Source organism: Enhydra lutris, unplaced genomic scaffold, assembly GCF_002288905.1.
Source record: "Enhydra lutris kenyoni isolate GAN:26980312 unplaced genomic scaffold, ASM228890v2 scaffoldscaffold8, whole genome shotgun sequence".
Taxonomy (NCBI): Eukaryota; Metazoa; Chordata; class Mammalia; order Carnivora; family Mustelidae; genus Enhydra; species Enhydra lutris.
Window position 1 is genome coordinate 19,023,552 of NW_019154092.1, and position 20,563 is coordinate 19,044,114.

Here is a 20,563-nt window from a genome sequence, read left to right on the forward strand (position 1 = left end):
CAGCCAGGGTGAGAGCCCGGGAACGCCTTTCGCTCTCCCCGCCCGCGAAGTTTGCAGGGCGCAGCGCGCTGCAGAGACCTGGTCGGCTGGCCCGAGGCTGGGCACTGTCAGTTCCTGCTTCGCTGGGCGTCCGCTCCAGCCGCCGCAGGCTCCACACCAGAGAAGCCGACTGCACGGCGCGGGCTCCGGGCGCGTGGGGCGGGGGCGCGGATCAGCCGCCGCCCACACCCGGGGCTGAGCTCGCTCCTCCCGGGAGGATCACGCGCTGCAGGATGGCGGCGGCCGCGCGGGTTCCAGGCTGGGTATTGAGGCCGGTTCTGCTGCTCCTGCTGCTGCTGCCGCACGCCGTGAACCCCGCTCGGGAACCCCTGACCGCGGCCCGGCTCAGTCTGCACCCGCCCTACTTCAACCTGGCCGAGGCGGCGAGGATTTGGGCCACGGCCACCTGCGGAGAGCGGGAGCCCGGCGGCGCGCGGCCGGAGCTCTACTGCAAGTTGGTGGGGGGGCCCACCGCTGCGGTTAGCGGCCACAACATCCAGGTACGGGTCCCGGGAGTGAATGAGGGCGGGGTGGCGAGGGGCGGGCCCCCTCTCCGCGCTGGCCTGCGGCCCTCAGCAGAAGGAGGGGTCTTTCCCCGCGCGCTAGCGATACCAGGAGACCGGGAAGGGCTCCCCCAGGCCCCGCGCGGGCGGGCGACCCTGGGAGATGGGCTCGGTGCCCCGGAGCGATCCTGCGGGAGCTCCGCCCTTGCCGGTTCGCCGCCCGAGGCCGGGACCAGTAGAGCACTCGAGGTAAGTGAAGGCTGAGGTTAAGTTTGCGGGCGCAGAGGTGAAAGTCCCCAGATGCGCCTCGGGGTGCATGGAACTGTCGCCCCATCCTGCTTCCATCATTCAAGCAGCGCCCGGCCAGGCCATGGGTGCCCCCTGGGCTTCACTGGCGCGCCTCCTTCCAGGCACTTCTGTCTCCCCGACCTTACTGGGAGAAGTTGGTAGCAGTGGGTTTCCGTGGCGGGTTTGGAGAGAACTTTTAGGTTGTATCGGTAGCACCCCTCCCTTCGTGTCACGAAGATGCACCTCACCGCCCTTTCCGGAGCGTCCGCGTTCAGGTTACTGTGGCGAATGAGACTTGAACTGGACAGAGATGGACGCCGCGCTCAGGGTCCATCAGACTCATCCCGCGAACACCCGGCGTAAATGATAAAGTTGCTGGTGCTTAATCAGCATCTGGGGTGTGCCAAGTCTTCACCCACGGACCCTCACAGCAGCGCAGGGAACCGGAGCGGTTGGACAGGTTAAGAAACGTGCCTGAGTCTTAAAGGAAAGCAGCGGGATTTGAACCCAGTCCTGACTTGAAATCCTCTTTGCGCTGAGCCATAATTCAGAATTGCCCCCCTCGTTCTACTGGGAAATATTGCTGAGGAATAGGAAGGTGCTGCCGGAAGAGGGAGTAATTTCGGAACTTGGGCTCCGCAAGCAAAAGATTACCATTGAGAATCTAGGTCAGGGTTTTAGAAACTTTTGGTTGCGCACTTCCATAAATGACGATAGCTGAACATGCAATGCCAGTACGTGCTTATTTATTTATAAACTATATGCATGTATTGCTTTATTAATATACGGTGAGTACTAGAAGACAGGTAAGAATAGAAATAAAAAACTAAAATAACAATGATGAAAATACTTTTTAATTTCCTTTATTAACAGTGCAAGTAAGTTTGCTTTCTTTTCTTTTTTTTTTTTTTTAACATTTTATTTATTTATTTGAGAGAAGAGAGAGACAGTGAGAGAGAGCATGAGCGAGGAGAAGGTCAGAGGGAGAAGCAGACTCCCCGTGGAGCTGGGAGCCTGATGTGGGACTCGATCCTGAGACTGCAGGATCATGACCTAAGCTGAAGGCAGTCGCTTAACCAACTGAGCCACCCAGGCGCCCAAGTTTGCTTTCTTTAAATATTTCATTTCTTTTTTTTTTTAAAGGCAGGTGGTAACTTTTTTTTTTTTTTTGAGACTTTATTTATTAATTTGACGGACAGAGATCACAAGTAGGCAGAGCAGCAGGCAGGGGCGGGGGAAGCAGGCTCCGTACTGAGCAGAGAGCCCGATGCAGAACCCTGGGATCATGACCTGAGCTGAAGGCAGAGGCTTTAACCTACTGAGCCACCCAGTTGCCCCTAAATATTTAATTTCTGATTATAACTATTTATAAATATACAAATGTGGTTATGTATATCATTATTTTTGACAAAGTTAGTTTAGCACTTATGATCTGTCAATTCAAGGTCAGTTTTACATTGATAGTTGAAATTAGTAGTTGTCACAGCTGAAAAGATAGCTGAAAAATCTGTAGATTCAAGAAGAAGGACCACTGCACTGACCACTGAGTTCCAGAACAATTCACAGAGCCTGGGGCAAAATGAAAATGTGAGCCCCTTGTTCAAAGATTATGAATTTCAAGATGGTGATAGCAGAGCCTCAAATTAAGTGAGGGGGCCTTTGGGAGCATGGAATTCTGTGTAACTGGGCAGGTCTGATACTGTCTGAATTCTCGAAATCATAGTACTCATATTTCTACCCATCCTTCAATTATTCTAAAAATTTTTTAAAGTAGACACTTGGCCAGTGAATGTTTGCTTTACAGGTGGCATTCAGTACTTCCTGGTAGGAAGGTGTTATGTTTTAAGGGTTTAAAAAAAAATAGATTCAAAACTCACTGCAAGTAGTTTTTTGGAAAATATTAAAATACATTACAAAATACTGTGTCCAGGCTTTTAAACTGTGCAAATAGGAGAACTTTTAGGGTACCCCAGTTCTGTCTTTTGAACAACAGAAATATGAAACATTTCCAAACATCTATTTTCCAAAACACTCTTTTCAAAATGTACATTTCTTTAGAATCTTATTTGCTTTTTCACACATTGTTGACACAACACCTTTACTTTCATAGGTACCTCTATTTTTTTTGTAAATATATATCAGGTAGTATATTACTGGCAGTTCCTTGTCATCCCGGAAAGAGCAAATCTGGAATTTTTTGTGGGAAAAAAAAAAGTGTGACTCAACTTTAAGTTTCAAAGTTTTAAATACTTTACCATGAGATAAACAGTGAACGTGTGTCATTGAAAGAATTTCTTTGTCACTCCTCATTTTAGTACAAGGTTGGAACTGTTCTGCTGTCTAGGAGAATAGAACCCACATGTCTACTTAACCAGGCCCACGTAAGCTGCGGTGTGTCATGGTCAGATGAGAGCCTGGTACAACCCCTCCTCCTCTACCCTTGGGCAGACAGACACTCAGGACCATTGTGACCGGCCGACTCGTGGATGGGGTAAAGGCCCTAAGCAGAGTGCACACTAAATGTTAGTCAAACTGAATTTCTTCATTTTTAAATAAAAAAACACATTTTGATATTCCCTTCTGGCACCCCATTGGATTGCCTGGGACACCCAACTTTTCAGAGAGCTGTTCTGACTATGGGAAGAGGAAGTGCAAGGGGAAGAAATTTTCAAATATCTCCTCTCCCCGAGATTTGCCTGGGAATGGGCCAACCTTCACTCTCTTCATCTGGCATTTTCTTTTGAACGCTCATAGGTTGATACTATGGTCTTGGAGGTCCAGAAAAGTCATATTTTCTGTGCTGATTGAGTTTCCAGGATAGGTCCTTAAACTTTGGTGCACAGTCCTAGATAGAGAAGGAAGTGGCTTTTCTGAGATCATTCAGCAGACTGTGTTTCTAGGCCAAGCTATAGCCTTTGGAAAAAGAATGCTATCCGGTGTTATACTGTGTTCTTTCCGAAAAATAAGGGGTGAACAAGAGTGCTGCTGAATAGTGCTTTCTGCTTTCAGAGCTGAGGGCTTGAGAAGATGTATTGATTGCTGATGTGAGAAGCTCTTATCTAATGAGGACAGAAATGTGTTGGAGACAAGACAGGGAAGGGGAGTTCTAGAAGCTGGGCTCTCAGATGCTTGCTCTAGCCCCGTGTTGGCAGCCACAGGTGCAGACCTACCTTTCAGGATACCGAGGGGTGATGGGACTTGGAAGGGTGGGAGATTATGACTGATCAGTTGGTTGTACCCAAATGATGATTATCTTGAATGTGTTTATGCTCAAGATGGGAAATGGAGAAGAGTAACTAAAATAGTTCTGTTTCATGAACTTTCTAAAAATAAATCTTCAGGGCCAGCCAGGATTTAGAATTTCAGGCCAGAAGGATTTTGCAAAAAATGTAAAAAAAAAAAAAAAAAAAAAAAAAAAAAAAAGAATAAAAGTTATGTTTTAGAATAAAGCCTGGGTTTATGGTCCTGATTCTATAATAATAATCCTGATTCTTGAATGGTAGCATGTGCCCACAGGCAGGACATTTTAAAAGTCTGAATTTTGTTTATTGTGTGAAAAATGCTCACTGTGGTTTCTCTGGATTTAAAACTCATTAAATAAGATTTTATATACTTGTTACTGCTTAGACATTAAGTTTTTGATGTTTGAGAGGTCTTTGATTCAGGGATTTTGTCTGTCTGGTTCATAGTTGTATCCTGTGCGTAGCACAAAGCCTGGAACGGTATGTGTGCTCAGAAAATACTAAAGGAAAAGATAGTGGAATGAAGACACAGCTAAGGGCTATAAAGAAGTCAGTGTAAAGAATAGACAAGAAAAATGCACAAATTAATTCTATTCTGCTAAGAAGTTAACTACCACTGAAATCTATCACACTTTATGCTTCAATTTTAAATGTTTCCTTACCTATGGAATAAAAAAAATCATTATTTACCGACATCTGATAGAGATGATGATAAAATATAAGTGGAAGGCTGTATTGAAAATGTAACCTTGAGGGCGCCTGGGTGGCTCAGTGGGTTAAAGCCTCTGCCTTCGGCTCAGGTCATGGTCCCAGGGTCCTGGGATCGAGCCCCACATTGAGCCCCACATGGGGCTCTCTGCTCGGCAGGGAGCCTGCTTCCTCCTCTCTCTCTGCCTGCCTCTCTGCCTACTTGTGATCTCTGTCTGTCAAATAAATAAATAAAATCTTAAAAAAAAAAAAGAAAAGAAAATGTAACCTTGTGTTTGGTTTAGCTTGGCATAAACATGACACTCACAAAGAATGAAATGAACATGTTTACCACACACGTGATGTTGATTTTGTACATTGACAGTTCAACATGTCTTCCGTTATATTCCTTCATTACATTATAATTTATGCACAGGAATGTGTATCTAGCCTGAATGACAGTGGTAGAGAAGTGCCCACATGTGAGTTACAGCCAAGAGCAAGAATGCTTGTCACAAAGCAGTCTGGGTTGTATGTTTGTGTGACTTGGACTAATGGCCATAAACAGGAAACTCATTTCACTAAGGCTGTTTATAGAACCATTGTGAAAGAGAAACAATTTGTTGGCTTCAACAAGGGACTTTTCCTTTGTGAAACTGATAGGAAAGTGTTGGGCAAGGGCTGAGAAATCAAAGACATTTACTATTCCATTGATATATTTGTAACAATTCTTAGCGGTGAGTTATTTTAAGACTTCAGACAAATGACTGCAGTCAGCAATTTAAAGATGAATTTTAAAAAATGATTTTCCTAATAGTTCTGTGTGAACATTAGCCAAAGTTTAGCAATGAAAGTTTATGTGCAAATCATTCGAACATAAATGTTTTTCCTTTGGAGAGCCAGGTTCACTCACCAGCAGAGGAACGTGGTTCCACACACAGAATGTCAGCAATTTAAATGTTTGCTTCAAAAAGTCACGGATTTTGCTGGAGCTCATGGATCTTCAGGGTTGTAGAAGATGAATACTTGGCAGTGGGACTATTCAGTCCTTGAATTGTAGGATTTTACTTCATGTTCTGAATTACCTGTGCCATTGAGAACATGGATCATTTAATCTGAGAAAAAGAAGTATATAGTCATAGGGAAAGAGAAGGACAAAAGGTGATTAATTTCAGCCCCTCACTTATGAGAAAACTATACTTAAGCCGTTATAGAAAGTTAGTTGTGTGCATCTTTAGTGCATATATGAATGTGAAAACTACACATTTTCTTCATATTTTTTTTTTTACAAAACTAGATTGAAGTATATGAGTCATTTTTGACACTTTTATAGAGGCATAATTTAAATAGTATAACATGCATCCATTGTAGGTGTGAATTAAATATTTTTAAATAAATTTATAGAGTTGTACAACAATCACTAGAATCCAGTTTTAGAACATTTCCACCAGCTCCAAATGTTCTCTTGTGTCTACACACTCAATTTCCACATCTATTTCCACTGCTATGATTTCTGCCTCTAAAAATTTCTCATTTCTGTAAATTTCATATAAATGAAATGACACAACATGTGGTTTTTAGTGTCTAAATTTTTTTTAAAGATTTTATTTATTTGACAGAGAAAGAGATCACAAGTAGGCAGAGAGGCAGGCAGAGAGGGAGAGGGGGAAGCAGGCTCCCCGCTGGCAGAGAGCCTGATGCGGGGCTCGATCCCAGGACCCTAGGATCATGACCTGAGCTAAAGGCAGAGGTTTTAACCCACTGAGCCGCCTAGGTGCCCCATGTCTAACTTTTTTTTTTCAAGATTTAACTTATTTATTTGACAGAGAGAAAGAGAGAGCAAGAGAGGGAACACAAGCAGAGGGAGTGGGAGAGGGAGAGGCTGAGCAGGGAGCCGGATGCGGGGCTCAATCCCAGGACCCCAGAATCATGACCCGAGCCAAAGGCAGACGCTCAAAAACTGAGCCACCCAGGTGCCCCAACTTTTTTTTTTTTTTTTTTTTTTAAAGAGGGGGAGGGCCTGGTAAGGGCAGAGGGAGAGGAAGAGAGAGAATCTTAAGCAGATTGCCCGCCTAGCGAGGAGCTGGACAAGGGGCTTGATCTCACGACCCTGAGACCTAGATATGAGCTGAAGTCAAGAGCATGCTTAACTGACTAAGCCACCCGAGCACCCTTTTGTGTCTGACTTCCCTCACCTGGCATAATGATTTTGTGGTTTGTTAATATTGTTGTACGATTTACTGGTTTGCTTTTTATTGCAGAAAATAGTATGCTGTTGTATACTTCATTCTCTTTATCCAAATCATGGACATTTGGACTATTTTTAGGTTTTGGCTACTATAAGTATGCCGCTACGAACATTCACAAACAAACCTTTGTGTGGACATATGTTTTCAGTTTTCTTGGGTTGATTCCTAGGAGTGGAATTGCTGGATCACATAGTGAATTTATGTTTAATTTTTTGAGAAACTACCAATTATTGAAATGAAGCCCTGATGTCTCCAACTAGTATTATAGAACTGTTTCTCCCTTCAGTTCTGTCCATTTTTGCTTCATGTATATGTGAGGCTTTTTTGTTTGATATAGATGTATTTACATTGTTATATCTTAAAGGATTGGCCCTTCTATCAATGTGTAATGTGTGTCTTTATCTTTTGCAACAATTTGACTTCAAGTTTATTTTGTCTGATGTTAGTATAATCGTCACAGCTCTCTTTGGATTACTATTTGCACACAAAATCTTTTTCTGTCCTTTAATTTTCAATTCATTTGTGTCTTTGGATCTAAATCTCTTGTAGGTCTGCATTGTGGGTTTTTTTTTTTTTTTCGTTAAATCTATTCTGCAAATCTTTGCCTTTTCATTGTTAAGTTGAACCCATTTACATTTAAAGTGATTGCTGATAAGGAGGGCCTTCTGCCATTTTGCTCTTTGTTTTCTGTAAGTCTTATATTTTTTGGGTCCTCAGTTCCTCAGTTAGTACTTTCTTTTGTGTTTAATTTCTTTTCCCAATGAACCATTTTCCTTTCCTCCTCATTTGCTTTTCTGTATTTATTTTCACAGTGGTTACTCTGGGGATTATAATTAACATCCTAAATTTACAACAGTCCAGTTTCAGCTGACCATCAGCTTAGCTTCAGTAGTATCTAAAACTTGGCTTCTATACAAGTCTGTGCCCCCTTCTTTATGATGCTGTCTTCACAAATTAGATCTTTACACATTGTTGCCCATTGACATAAATATATAATTATTGTTATATGCATTTGTTTTGTAAATCATATGGGACAAACCAAAATTCCAATAATGCTGGCTTTTGTATTTATCTATGTAGTTAGCTGTACTGGTGTTTTGTTTTGTTTTTTAAAGATTTACTTATTTGACAGAGAGAGACACAGCAAGAGAGGGAACACAGCAGGGAGAGTGGGAGAGGGAGAGGCAGGCTTCTCCTGGAACAGGGAGCGTGATATGGGGCTTGATGCCAGGACCCTGGGATCATGACCTGAGCTGAAGGCAGATGCTTAATGACTGAGCCACGCAGGCACCCCTGTATTGGTGTTTTTTATTTCTTTGTATGGCTTTGATTTATATCCTAGTATCCTTTCATCTCAGCTGAAGGACTACTTTAGCATCTCTAGCCTTTTGGCCTTCAGTCAGGCAGGTCTACCAGCAACAAACTCCTTTCAGCTTTTGTTTATTTGGGAATGTCCTAATTTCTCCCTCATTTTTGAAGGATAATTTTTACCAGGTATGGAATTCTTGACTGACAGTTTTTTCCTTTCAACATTTTAAATACATCAACTCTATGCCTTCTGGCTTCCATGGTTTCTGATGGAAAGCAGGCTGTTAATCTTATTGAGGATCCTGTATGTGATAAATTTCTTCTCTTTTGATGTTTTCAAGATTTTCTCTTTGTCTTTTGAGAGTTTGATTATAATGAGTCTTGGTGGGGATCTCTTTGAGTTTGTCTTGCTTGGAGTTTGTTAAGTTTCTTGGATGTGTAGATTCATGTCTTTATCAAATTTGGGAAGTTTCAACCATTATTTCTTCCAGTATCCTTTCTGCCTCTTTCTCGCTCTTCTGCTGGGATTCCCATAATGTGTATGTTGGTCTGTAATGGGTCACAGTCCTATAGGTGCCTTGAGCTTTGTTTATTTTTGTTCATTATTTATTTATTTATTTATTTATTTGACAGACAGAGATCACAAGCAGGCAGAGAGGCAGCAGAGACAGAGAGAGAGGAGGAAGCAGGCTCCGTGCTGAGCAGATAGCCCAATTCAGGGCTTGATCCCAGGACCCTGGGATCATGACCTGAGCTAAAGGCAGAGGCTCTAACCCACTGAACCACGCAGGCGCCCCTATTTTTTTCATTCTTTTTTCTTTCTTATTCTCATGCTAGATATTTTCAGTCAACTTATCTTTAAGTTCACTGATTATAAGTTGTTGTAGGTTTTTGAACAGATTCCAGAGTTCTGAAATGTTTGTTTCAGTAGCTTTTTTGGTGAGATTAATTATTGCTTTAGTGGAGGGACAGTTCCTTGAAGCTATTTTCTCTGCCATTTTTGGTGATATCCTTACGTCTTCTTTTTGAGTGCTTCCTTGCTTTCTGGTGCCACAACATGTTCCAGGGCCATTTTTAATTTTTTTTTTTTTTTTTTTTTTTTTTTTGCTCCTGCCTAGGAACCGACTGGTTTTTCAAGGTGCATTGTTTGTTTGTTTGTTTGCTTATTATGGGTGCGGTGTTTAGAAACCAAGATCCGGATATGAGGTACTGTTTAGTAAATGCTCATTGTTCTAATATATCATTGCTTTTAGACACTTTCAGTGGACAGAGCTAGGAAATATACGCATATCTTCTAATTTCTACATGCACACACATCCACACTGGAAATGCAATTGATTTTTGCATATGGATCTTGTATCCTGTGACCTTGCTGTAGATTTTTTGTAGACTTCAGTATTTTCTACACACAGAACTACGTGTGTTTTATTTTTTCCTTTCCAATCTGTATACCTTTAATTTCTTTTAGTTAATTAATTAATTAATTCACTTCACTTATTAAGTGGGTCTTACATGCCAGGCATCATGTTTGATGCTGAGGATGCAAAAATGATCCAGACATGATCTTTCTGTAGATGACTGGTGTTTTTGTGGCCTAATTTTCTTAAAAGACCAGGGAAATTCCTATGAGGGAAAATAGGATATCATCTCATTGTATATATCATCAAATTACTCTCACTTGGAGGTGAATAACTCTGGCTCTACAATCATATAGAGCTGAGTTTGAATTCTAACTCTACAGCTCTTTGACCTTGGAAAATTGCATAACCTCAGTTTCCCCATATATAAGACAGAATTAATATTAGTGTCTATCTCACACATTTATTGGGAGGATAAAAAACACCTAGCATATATTATGGTACATCGTGCCCAGTAAATGTGTTTACAGTGGTGAATGACAGCAATGATTTTTCATAATAATCATTTAAAATTTTTGAGTAAGAAATTCTTTTTTTTTTCTTTTAAAGATCTTATTTATTTAGAGAGAGTGTGTGTGAATGAGTGGGGGAAGGGGTAAAGGGAGAGGGAGAGAGAATGTCAAGCAGACTCCGCACTGAGCATGGAGCCCAACGGGGAACTCAATCTCACAACCCTGAGATCATGACCTGAGCCAAAATCTAGAGTTAGACACTTAAGTGAGTGAACTATCCAGGCACCCCTAAAAAATTATTTTGATAATGAACTATATGGTGCATTATATACTGAACATATTTGGCATGGGAAATAATCCACAGGCATTTTTGCAGAATAACAGTGTTAAATTTTCTTAGTACTGTGTTAATAACTAGATATTATTTGTTTACAAAGGGACACATTTTTATAGCAATTAGAGAAATATTTTGAGGGGAGGGCAGCCATGGAATTGGACGAGAAGCTGTTGTCCATGCAACCAGCCTTGGAGACAGAAGGGTTGCACTTCCTGCATATCCTGGTGAGCACCCCATCCCGCCCCCCGCCCCGCTAGTCCCTATGGCTGGGACATCACCCACCGAAGGTGTTCAGCTGCATCCTTCTCTTTGTGGTGTTTCAGAAGCTTTCCACCCAACCGAGGGCCTTGAGGCAGAGGCAACTGAACTGCCATGGAACCTGATGTTGTTGTTAAAGGACAAGAGGCTTTAGGAGCTGCTTGTTTCAAAACACAAGAGGAATTAAATGCGCAGGGTGAAAAGTATAAGGAAAAACTAAGATAGCTCGAAGATGAACAACAACAAAAAAGAGACAGAGCTTGAAATGTGGGACAGCATGCAAGAAGAAAAAGGTATGATGGAAATGTAAGAGAGCCCCCAGAAGAAGACAGTGCAGGGCTTTCTATTTCATTAGTCATTGTGAAATGAAAATCTGACAGACACTATCAGCGACAGGGGCAGTTGGGTCACACTTCACTAAAGCCAGTGACTGTGTTCATTGATTTCATAGGTAACTGTTAATTGGTAGCTAAAGGCTTCTGGGTGATTAACAGTCTTGATAAAAGAGATCTAGTAACGGTTCTTCAAGTTAAAAGCCCCTGCTGGTACCATAGTCTCTGTGATGGGTTGTGCTGAATGATGTCTTTCTTATAAATGGTGAGCCCACCAGCGAGGACTTCTAATGCAGCCAGGTGATGGGGTTGTTTCTACATATTTATTGTTATGTTCAGAACTTTGGAAAAAAGAACTATTTTAAAAAATGCAAAGAACACTTTAAGCATCTTTATTAAATTCAAGGAAATTCTTTATGAACTTGAATTTGTCTATCAAGCGTTAAATAAAATTTAGCATTCAAAAAAAAAGTAACATTTTGGAGGGAGGTATTCATTCATTAAGGTTAATTTTGGTGATAATAATATATTCTTCCAAATTGGAAAAACTTTTTTTTTTTTTTTTTTGGTTGTGGTTTAAGCTTTCATGAAACCTTCATTAACCCTTGCTCAACATTCTGGAACCATTTGCCTAGTGAGGAAAAAGTTTCATTAAATGGTACCTCAGTGGTCTTAGTCAATGGAATTGGCTGTATACATGGGCTCCTGGCCAAGGGACACATAGGGGCTGAAATCCAGTCTGGGCAAGGCTGTGTCTACTTAGAGGCAGCGAGCCTTTTTTCTGCTTCATAAAAAAAAAAAAAAAAAAGTTTTTTGCATGAGCTAGCAGGGCCTTGATTAGATCCCTCATGCCAACAGGGTGGAAAATGCCTTGGGGAAAGCCAACTCATTGAATCTCACATATCCTGCCATTTTTTTCAAAGTCATAAACATATTGTATTTTCTTAGTGGTTTTCCCATCCTAGATTCTCATAAGAAAACACATCTGAAATCAATAAATGAATATTAGCTGGTGAGAAATATGGGTTTTAATTTATGCAGAGCTTAACTGTTGAGAAGTGGGAAAAAGACTTCACTACTTTCAAGTTATACCCTCTACTGCATATACTGTGTACAGAAGTGATACCAAACAAAGAGGCAGAAGGGTGAGCAGGGGGAACAGCCTCGTGATCAGGAGACTTACTGCCCTGCTTAATGCATGGTGCTAATTTCACACACACTTACATAACATTTACGGATGCTTGGCACTGTTCTAAAGCACCTTACATGTACTTACGTCTTCATCCTCACAACCATTGTGAAGGCGATCCTCTTAGCGTGCTCATTTTATAGATGAGGGAACTGAAGTACAGAGAGGTTAAATGAGTTAAGAGCAGAAAGCTGGTACGTGGTACAGCCAGGGATTCTGGCTGCAGAGTTCATGTTCATACCCACTCTACTAATGACTCCTTCCTCAGAGCCGCAGCCAAACAGGGCACCATCTCAGTAATTCCATTCATTACCCTGGAACCATTTATCTTCATGACTGGTGTCCTTATTAGCTAGATCTGGAGCTCTCTGAGGGTGGGGCCACCATTTCCTGCTCGTGTCTGTCTTCCCTGTGGCAGGGTGTCACCCACACGCCGTAGATGCTTTCTGAAGAAACTTTCAAAGGGCAACACCATCATAGAATTTTCCTACTGGAGCAACACCTGGATAGAAGTGCCGTTTGACAAAAACCCAAAAATCAAAAACCTAAATTTCAACACCCTGCCTTTGGAAGGCAGGTGTGGCCCTGATGTGTTGAATTTCAAGGTAGAGATATCTGATACAGGGCCAAGACCAAGAAGCCTAAGAGACAAGAAAGGATCCTTCCTCTACGGATTTCAGATGAAGCAGCGCCCTGCCAACACCTCAATTTCAGACTTCTAGCTTCCAGAACCGAGACATGACATTTCTGTTGTTCTCAGTCACCCAATTTATAGTACTTTGGTATGGCCCTGGGAGACGAATACAGTTAACTGTTCGTCTTCTGGGCTGCCAACCCAAAATACTATGGATTGGGTAACTTATAAACAACAGAAATTTATTTCTCACTGTTCTTGAGTTTCCTTGGAGAAATCCAAGGTCAAGATGTGGGCAGGTTCAGTGTTTGTTGAAGACCCACTTCCAGTTCATTTTTCTTTGCTGTGTCCTCACAGGGCGGGAGAGATGAGGGGTCTCTCCGCGGCCTCTCTTATAAGGGTGCTAATCCCATTCAGCTCATCCTCATCCCATCATCTTGGGGGTTAGGACTTAATGTATGGAATTGTGGGGAGGGGGGACACACAGATATGCAGCCCATTGCAGTAACTTTAAGTCAGATAACCAGTCTCTGTCAGTCAGCACTGCTCACTGAGTATTCAGTGTGAGTTATCTGTGTGTGGGGGAGGGGAAGACGAAGGGCACTGCTTGAGGCTCCCTGGGTGGTTCTAGGCTGTCTGCTCTTGAGACTCTGCAATCTGGCCACTCACAGTGTAGTCCTTAAATAGAATGGGGATTGCTCTTGGCTGATCAAATATTTAGGGATCACACATCTTGAGGCATCTTTAAATATGTAGAACATATCAGAAGGGCATAAAGTAAGGATTGACTAATGCAGGTGTGACTCTGGGAGTTTGGGGATGATGGATAAATGGTTACTGTGAGCCTTGGATCCCTTTCGCACAGTGGTGGGACGATTCCTTCACTGCTAATGAGGGCTGCGGGGCTAGGTCAGGGGAAGGGTTTGGGGGTGGATCGTGAGATGAAGGGCCCAATTCCCTATGTCCTGGGACTGGCTCCGCATAGACTAAATATGGCAAAGGATTTATGTGCACAAAAGACCTCAGTGGCAAAGATTCTATGCAAGGTAGTTCGCACAGTGATTTGAAGAGAACAAAAATTTCAGACTTTCAAATTTTCGTAGTGTCTACTCTGTTTCCGGGTGGTTTTCCTATTTCATGGTGATAACCTATCACTTAATGTTATCTTTAATGTGATCTTGAACGTTTTTAATGTACCAGAAAAATTAGCAAAAAATGGTGGAAGACCTCATTTGGGAAATCTCTTATAGGATTGCCATAAACTAATTGAGGTTCTTTTTTTTTCCTTTCATTTAATTTCATTATCTTTTGGGTCAACTTAATAGACTTTTATCTGAGTAAAGATACAGCTATTGAAATCAGTCTTTCTAGTGATAATAAAATCTTTGTTCCCTCTCTCTGAGCACCATGTAAGTCTTTGTCCCTCTCTTGTATTTGGTGTTACCTGTAGCCTCAATTTTCTTTGATCACTTGCTGGCCTCGATTCTGGGAGTCGTTTTCTCTGGCTGTTCCATAGAGCAGTTGTCCCATAGAGCAGTTGTCCCTTTAGCTTAGAAGGATTGGAGCTGAAACAAATCACATTAGAACTGCTTGACTAACCACAAGGAAGATGAGGCGGGGGCCTTCAGAATCCTGACAGAGATGTTTGTAATCAGCGGTTCTCTGTCTTCACTAATGACAGAATCGAAGAGGATGTGTAATATTGCATCACAAGGGATGTGGATCAGCTCTGGGGAGGAACTGCCCAAAGCAGAGTTTCCTGCACCACTGAAAGGATTTTTAAAGAAGAGGGAGGAGAGTCCTTTACTAGGTCAAAATCCCGTGTGTCATCTTTTCAGTCCATCTGTAGACAGTTAGGCTTTGACCGGCCGGCCTTGTGGGGAAGCTGCCCTCCCCATGCCAGGCCTGTAGACAGGAGTACGTTGCACTCTTCCACAGGGGGTTGCAACCAAGGGCTTGGGTCCCCCGACCAGCCACGCTCACACCATCTCTGCATTCCCAGCCCAGGATCCCCAGTCAGAGGCCCCCAGTGAGGTAACTGGTGCATCCCAGATGCCTCCCCAGAGATTTCCGATGGGCTGCTCTGGCTGAGGCACGTTTTCCCGATGACTGGGTATTTTTCTACTCCCACTCTCCTCTTCTCCGTACCTCCCATCCTCTGAGCTCAGAAAAAGGCAGGAGCCTTTTGTTCCGGGCTCCTGGTGGTGAGATACTTCTCCTGTCATCTGACCCCTGCCTGGTGCTGTTCCTTGGGGGAAAAAAATGAAACACTGGGATGCTGGTACTTTGCTTCTTGCCTTCACGGTCGTAGTGAATGAATGAAGTCTTGAGTGTTACTTTCAGACTGGCTTGTCCTCATTGACCATCTCAGCACTTGGAAACTCAACTGGAGCTGGTAGAACTTCTGTAAGTGATATTTTGAAAAGATTTATTTATTTATTAGAGAGAGAGAAGTGTAGGGGGAGCCAGTATGGGGTGGAGGAGGGGCAGAGGGAGAGAATCTCAAGCAGACTCCCTGCTGAGCACAGAGCCCAATGCAGGGCTCGATCTCATGACCCTGAGATCATGACCTGAGCCAAAATCAAGAGTCAGACGCTTTATGGGCTGAGCCACCCAGGTGCCCCGGATGATTCTTAATGTAGATTCTTATCAACGAAGGCAAGAACTTCTACCTGCGGTTGGGTGTGAACACACCCTTGTGTCTGATATTCATCCACTCCTGTATTGAACAAATATGATTGACATGTATGTGCCAGGCATAGAGGAGGAGGACGTTATGGGCTGGGACTACAGATCTGAACAAGGCAAGAAAGGTCTCTACCTGCATGGAGCTGACATCCTATGGGGAGTTTGCAACCAGTGAGTAAACATACACAATAATGACTGTGTTTGGGTCTAGGAGAGAAGAAGCAGGATTTTGGTTTAATAGTTCATGAAGGGAAGTTTCTCCACGTTCGGTAGATGGAGAAGCTTTTCTTTCTTTCTTTCTTTTTTTTTTTTTAAGATTTTTATTTTTATTTATTTATTTGACAGAGAGAGAGGGAGAACACAAGTAGGCAGAGAGGCAGGCACAGAGAGGGGGGGAAGCAGGCTCCCCGCCAAGCAGAGAGCCCGATGCGGGGCTCGATCCCAGGACCCAGAGATCATGACCCGAGTCGAAGGCAGAGGCTTAGCCCACTGAGCCACCCAGGTACCCCTGGAAAAGCTTTTCTAAGGAGGTTTTATTGGTATAGATACTGGGGGTTGAGAAGAAATCAGCGCCGTGAAGAGGGTGGGAAAATATGTTCCACTCAGAGAGACGAACAGGTACAAGGGCTGTGAGAGGGGAACATGCCTGGTATGTTCTGAGAATTCAGAAAGCCAGGCTGCCCTCGTTGTTGCGTATTTTGAATGTTATGCCTGAGCGAGACCTCTGTATCCTTTCCAGAATTTATAAATGCTTTGTTTTATTTTTGTATGTATTTATACACTTTTCGGTCCTCAAAAGAATTTAGGTGACTGGTGAAATTTAAAATCTTTGAGCAAAAGAGTTGAGGGAATGGGACAATGGGAAAATAAAGCTGTGGAGAGTATAATTACTTCAGAAGGAGATCAATAACTGAAAGGGAATTGATAGGGAAAATCTTGGCTTGAGGAATGACTCAGACTATGTCCTCAAGGATTCTTTCAAGAAGAAACAAGTTGGTTCTAGAATCCGCAAAAGTATAAGAGCATGGGCTTTGGAATTAATAGAGCTTGCTTCGAAAGCATCTCTCCTCAAGATGTGATCCTGAGTGAGCTATGTTACCTCTATGAGCCTTGGTGTCTTCTGTAAAATGGGGATTCAAATGCCATTTAGTTCACAAGGTTATTCTGAGGATTACATGGAGTAAACATTATGCACCCGGGACACAGTGTTTAATGAATGGTAACTCTAATTAAAGATTGTTGCAGAAGTAGAAATAGGAAGGCCTTGATCAAGAGGCCAAATGTGGATTAGGAGAGGGAGACATAGTTCGGGTGAAACCTCCTTTGAACGGAAGGAAATCAGCAAAAAGCCTGTTGTGGCCAGGAGAATGACCATCATTTTCTTTCTTTGCTCTCTGATTTGGACACAGTGGGAAGATGAGCAAGGAAAGTCAGTACCTGAGAAGTCTCCCAGTGCCTCTGGGAGAGGCACTATCTAAAGATGGGAGAGCTGAGTTGAGTAGGAGTGGGGCTTTCTGGTCAGAGCAGACGAGTGGTCAGACGGTAGGAGCTGGGAATGGGCTCTGGGTGCCTTGAAGGATGGAGCAAGTAGATTTCCATTAGAGGAGAAAAAGGTGGTCTAGATTTAGTTACACTGTGCTTTTTTTTTTTTTTTTAAGATTTTACTTATTATTTGAGAGAGAGAACATGAGTGAGAGGCAGAGGCAGAAGGAGAAGCAGACTCCCCGCTGAGCAGGGAGCCCTGACACAGGGCTCTATTCTAGGACCCTGAGATCATGACCTGAGCTGAAGGCAGGTGCCCAACTGACTGAGCCAACCAGGCGCCCCTACCTGGTGCTTTCTAATGAGTTTAGTGACAAGAGTGTAAGTCTGCAATTTCCTGTTGTTCTTGAACATCAGGAGTTTAGCTTCTGACATAAAAAGTTAAAATCACACACACATACACACACACACCCCAAACACACCCCTTTTCTCCATGTCTGGGATACTGCCTCCTCCTCTTCTCATTTATCACTTTCTAGTATATTTCTTGGAGTAACAAAATAGCCTATGCCATCTTTATTTATTAACTAAATGAACAAATATAAAGTGCCTGTCTTGTGCCAGATACTCTTCTAGGTAGTAAACAAGGCCTTGCGCTCAAGGCACTTACAATAATAATAATAATAAGGATGATAGACAGCAAAGCCAGCAAATAAGTGCTTCCCGCTCAGAAGAAGGAGAAAGCAGATAAGACAGTAGAGAGAGATGGCAGAGTGCAGCACTGCTTTTGATGGAGTAGACAGGGAAGACCTCTCAGAAATGGGACTTAAGTCTGGGAAAAGCATATTCTCAGGAATGGGAAGAGGAAGTGCAAAGACCCTGTGGCAAGAACCTGCTTGGCATGAATGAGGACCAGCCAGAGCATCAGTGTGGGTCGAGGTCAGTGAGGGAGGGGAAAGTGGAGGACTGTTTGTTTGTCTCCTGGTAGGAGTGATCCAGGAGAGGGCTACACTGAGATGCAGGAGAGTGTGTGTGTTTAGGGGGTCTAATGGCAGATGCAAAGCCCTTGAGCAGGCAGGAGGGGCCAATTCAGTGCGTGGAGAGGATGGGGGCTGGCAGGGGGAGACTTTGGAGCACAGCTACCTTCTCCACAGCAATGGGAGGTAAGACAGGCGTGTGGGACTCATGCAGGGAGCTCTGTGGATCAGGAAGATGAGCAAATTCAGTGACTTAATCTGGAGAAGGGAAGAGGGAGGAGGGGGTTTGAGGAGCATCGAGAATGTGTGAAATAATTCCTGGGCAAATAAAAGAGGGAATATAGTGAAACTCTGTGCCAATATAGAACAAACACAATTCTCAGTTATCCAGGAATGGAGGAGCCTAAACGCATCTTCTTTTACTGGTCGTACCTGACTCCCAGGCAGGCAAGGGCCAGCGGGGACACGTTTCTCTGGCCAAGGCCAAATCTCGGGTGCCGGCAGATTTACATCTGCCCCTCCCCCAGGCTCCTCCTTTCTGCCCCCAACTCCCACCCCCCAGCATCCCTCCCGGGTTTCCTGTCTCCACTACACCACTTCGGTAAGTTGCTTAACCTCTTTGAGATTCTGTCTCCTTATCTGTTTTTTTTTTTTTTTTAAGATTTTATTTATTTATCTATTTGACACAGAGAGAGAGACCACAAGTAGGCCGAGAAGCAGGCAGGGGGCGGGATGGGGGGGAAGCAGGTTCCCTGCTGAGCAGGGAGCCCAATGTGGGGCTCTATCCCAGGACCCTGAGATCATGACCTGAGCCGAAGGTAGAGGCTTAACCCACTGAGTCACCCAGGTATCCCTCTGTCTCCTTATCTGTAAAAGGGCTAAGTGATTGGACTCATCTTAATAGATTTGTAAAGAACGTCCTGTCACCATGTGCAAAGTGCAAGGCGTTCTGTCTGGCAGGTGGATGTTTCCTTTTGTCATCGCCACCATCAGTGCAGCTACTTTGGTGACTGTGGCTGCAAGATGGGTCTCTAGTGGCGTACTCCGTGTGTCCCTGTCACGGCTGCCTCTGTGGTCCCAGACTGCAGTGGGCGGAAGAGAAAGAATCAGCTGTGGGGCTTGCTAAAAATTCCAATTCTTGGCCCCCCCACCAGAGACACAGCCTTGATAATAGGGATGCAGCATCCGAAATCTGCATTTTAAACAACCCCCCCCCCACACACCCACCCCGGGGTCCAGCGGTAATCCGTAATCCCCATGGCAGTGCGATTACATTGTGGATGATGTCTCATTGAATTTTCACAACCACTACATCCAGTTGGAGAATTAGCCCATTTAACAAAGGGAAAAAAGAGCTAAAGGGAGGCTAAATAATTCAACCAACATATAACTTGTAGAGCTAGGATTCAAATGCTCAGATTCTACTCCAAAATGTATCTCTTTGATATGAGTTAAAAGCAAAGCTGATGTGAGTTAAAAGCAAAAAACCTCCAGCATTTGGCTTGAAGGGAAACAGTTTTTGAGTAGCAGGTGTAAATTTTGCAGACATCTTCTTATTTGCCTTTAAAAAAAAAAAATACCTGGAATCAAGCCTGAGTCCCTTGTTTTATAGATCTCTCCGATCCTTACCTCCAGGAGCCCAGCACAGTAGGATGTGTGCCCCACCGACCGTGGGGTGAAATCTGTTGCCCGCCCCTCCTCCCCCAGCTGGTGTGTATCCATATGCTCTTCTCCTGGGCTGAGCAATCGCCCTTCGTCCATCCCTGCAGATGTCCATCTGCAGGAAACACGCCCCCCGCCCGTCTTAATCATTGGTAACCACATTGATACGCTTTTGGCCTCTCAGAAGGGATGACATTCTGAACAAGGTCCGGGAAGGAGTAATCTTAAGTTTGGAATGGGTGCACTCCAGAATGTTCTCCACATCAGGGCTCTAGCTGGCTTGGGTTGGGGCCCTTAAGACAGTGCCTTTAAGGCACACGGCCTCCGGAACCTTGGCAAGTGATGTCTGGGAGGAAGGTTGGGGTGCCGTGAATGTGCTGACACGTCATGGGGCTGTTGGCGGCCAAGTGTGACGGGATGCTGGGTTTTCTGAGCCACGCGCATCCACGCACCCGTCAGTCGGGGCGCTTTCCTGGGCTGGGATCTCTTTCCCAGGTCATGGGCAGCTGTACGGAAAGTTATGGAAGTGCTGTTTCAGTGTGACGTCACCTTCCATCCAACTGTAAGACGGGGCTCTTTGATGGAACTCGCAGAGCATCTGAATCAGGATGACGGCGTTCTGGCTTGGGGGTAGGACTCACACATGGATCCTGGTTCCTGCACGTCCTGGCTTTGTGATTTTTTTTTTTTAAAGATTTTATTTATTTATTTGACAGAGATCACAAGTAGGCAGAGAGGCAGGCAGAGAGAGAGGAGGAAGCAGGCTCCCTGCTGAGCAGAGAGCCCGATGTGGGGCTCGATCCCAGGGTCCTGGGATC

The 20,563-nt window shown here is 43.8% G+C and overlaps 1 protein-coding gene and 1 pseudogene across 1 annotated transcript in view; both read left to right on the forward strand.

The window, feature by feature from the left end:
- Positions 1 to 272: 272 nt before the first annotated feature.
- Positions 273 to 20,563, forward strand: part of LOC111142476 (laminin subunit alpha 3) — a 271,036-nt gene continuing 250,745 nt past the window's right edge. The window contains exon 1 of the mRNA XM_022495666.1: positions 273 to 539. Within this exon, the coding sequence (XP_022351374.1) occupies positions 273 to 539 (267 nt within the window). The remainder of the gene's footprint in view (positions 540 to 20,563) is intronic.
- Positions 10,673 to 11,243, forward strand: LOC111142660 (annotated as a pseudogene).